Below are 1,493 nucleotides of genomic sequence, written 5' to 3'. Positions count from 1 at the left end.
ATGCACAGGCCATGTACTTGGATGCCCACAAATTCAACATGGTGACCAGATTGTGATTGAACGAGCGATGAACTGCTTGGCAACTGCTGTCGTCCGCTTTTTGTTGCATGCTAGTATGCTGCTGGGAACTGAAAGCCAACAAGGTCCACAGGTTAGGAAATGATCATGAATATTATCAGTATAGTGATTTATTTTGGGGGCTTGCTTTCCTTTTTTGTTTCAGTTTTAAATATTCATTTGTAATATCCGGTATTAACATGTATTATGTTGATTGCAGTAAAGTTTATACTACAGAGTATTTTTTTATAAAGAATTTTCTTTCCAGCCAATCATCAATATGATTAAACCTCATCCACATAATGTGATTGAGTTTCTATGGCAACATCTGCATAATGATGTGAGATTGTTGTCAATAGCAACAGGCAAGAACAGGGATGACTGCATTTTCATCCTTCACAAAGTTATTGACAACCTTTTGCAAAAAACAGTCCCAGGTAAAGACCTAGAATTTAAAATTTTATAACATAAATATTAAAATTATAATTTGAAATAATTCATTTATAATAATGATTATGATAATAATGCAGATATTGATATTATGATGATGATTATGTTGATTATGACAGTGGTTTTGTGTTGCATTTATGTAGCAAAAAATATGTAATATGAGAATTAATATGAATTCCAAAATTTAATGAAAATAATAGTAAAGCGATTCTCAAAGGAGAAAAGTTATGTTTGAATTAGATTAATTTTTACATTAACAACGAGTAACTTTACTTGGTTTTACCAGTCTGTGCAAGGCTTTTGTGTATGTTTGTCGCATGGCAATTTGCGGTAGCACTAGTCGCTTAGGAAGATTTAAGCAGAAAAGTGGCCAGGTTATATTTCCCCAGCAACATTTAATCAGACAAAATTATTTCTGATTTGGGTTAATGTTAGTGTTTCTAAGTTGATGGTTTTTTTTTTACCTTTAAATACTGTATGTTTTTCAAATTTATTTTGAGATTTGTATTGATTTAATGTTCATTGTTTAATTGATTTATGTTCATTGTTTTAATAATGCAAAAGTAACATGTTTCAACAAAAATAATTTCCCAGCACAATTTCAATCTGGCTTTCAACAACTGTTGTCGTCAAAGCAATGTCGAAAAATATGGGAAGAGAACTTTACAGCATTGTACATCACACCTCTGCTCCAAGTAAGGTTAAAATAGATAATAATAATAGAAAATACAATAGAACCCCTATTTAAATTATATTGATTTTACCATTTTGCACAACCAAAAAGTTTCCTGTCCCCTTAATATGTGTTGGCTGTAGTTTTAAAAGATATATTGTCCCTCATTTCACGGAAAAGTGTTTCTTTAAAAGAGACCTAGCAAAATGATTTTTTGTTCTAGATGTGAATTTTGATATGCCATTAATAATAGAATCAACCTTAAATTCGTTTTTTGGCAATTTCTTATGAAGTAATAGGCCAATTTATACAA

The 1,493-nt window shown here is 30.7% G+C and overlaps 1 protein-coding gene across 1 annotated transcript in view; it reads left to right on the top strand.

The window, feature by feature from the left end:
• The window catches only part of LOC117106361 (E3 ubiquitin-protein ligase RNF213-like), a gene marked incomplete at its 3' end in the record, with an annotated part of 1,843 nt that extends 641 nt beyond the window's left edge, over nucleotides 1-1,202 (top strand). The window contains exons 2-4 of the mRNA XM_033247737.1: nucleotides 9-151; nucleotides 326-494; nucleotides 1,102-1,202. Coding sequence (XP_033103628.1) covers nucleotides 9-151; nucleotides 326-494; nucleotides 1,102-1,202 — 413 coding nt within the window. The remainder of the gene's footprint in view (nucleotides 1-8; nucleotides 152-325; nucleotides 495-1,101) is intronic.
• Nucleotides 1,203-1,493: the final 291 nt, after the last annotated feature.

Source organism: Anneissia japonica, unplaced genomic scaffold, assembly GCF_011630105.1.
Source record: "Anneissia japonica isolate Jap-2015-1 unplaced genomic scaffold, ASM1163010v1 scaffold287911_len34247_cov104, whole genome shotgun sequence".
NCBI classification, from domain to species: Eukaryota; Metazoa; Echinodermata; class Crinoidea; order Comatulida; family Comatulidae; genus Anneissia; species Anneissia japonica.
Note: the sequence above shows the minus strand (reverse complement) of the source record. Positions and strands in the feature narration are given on the sequence as shown.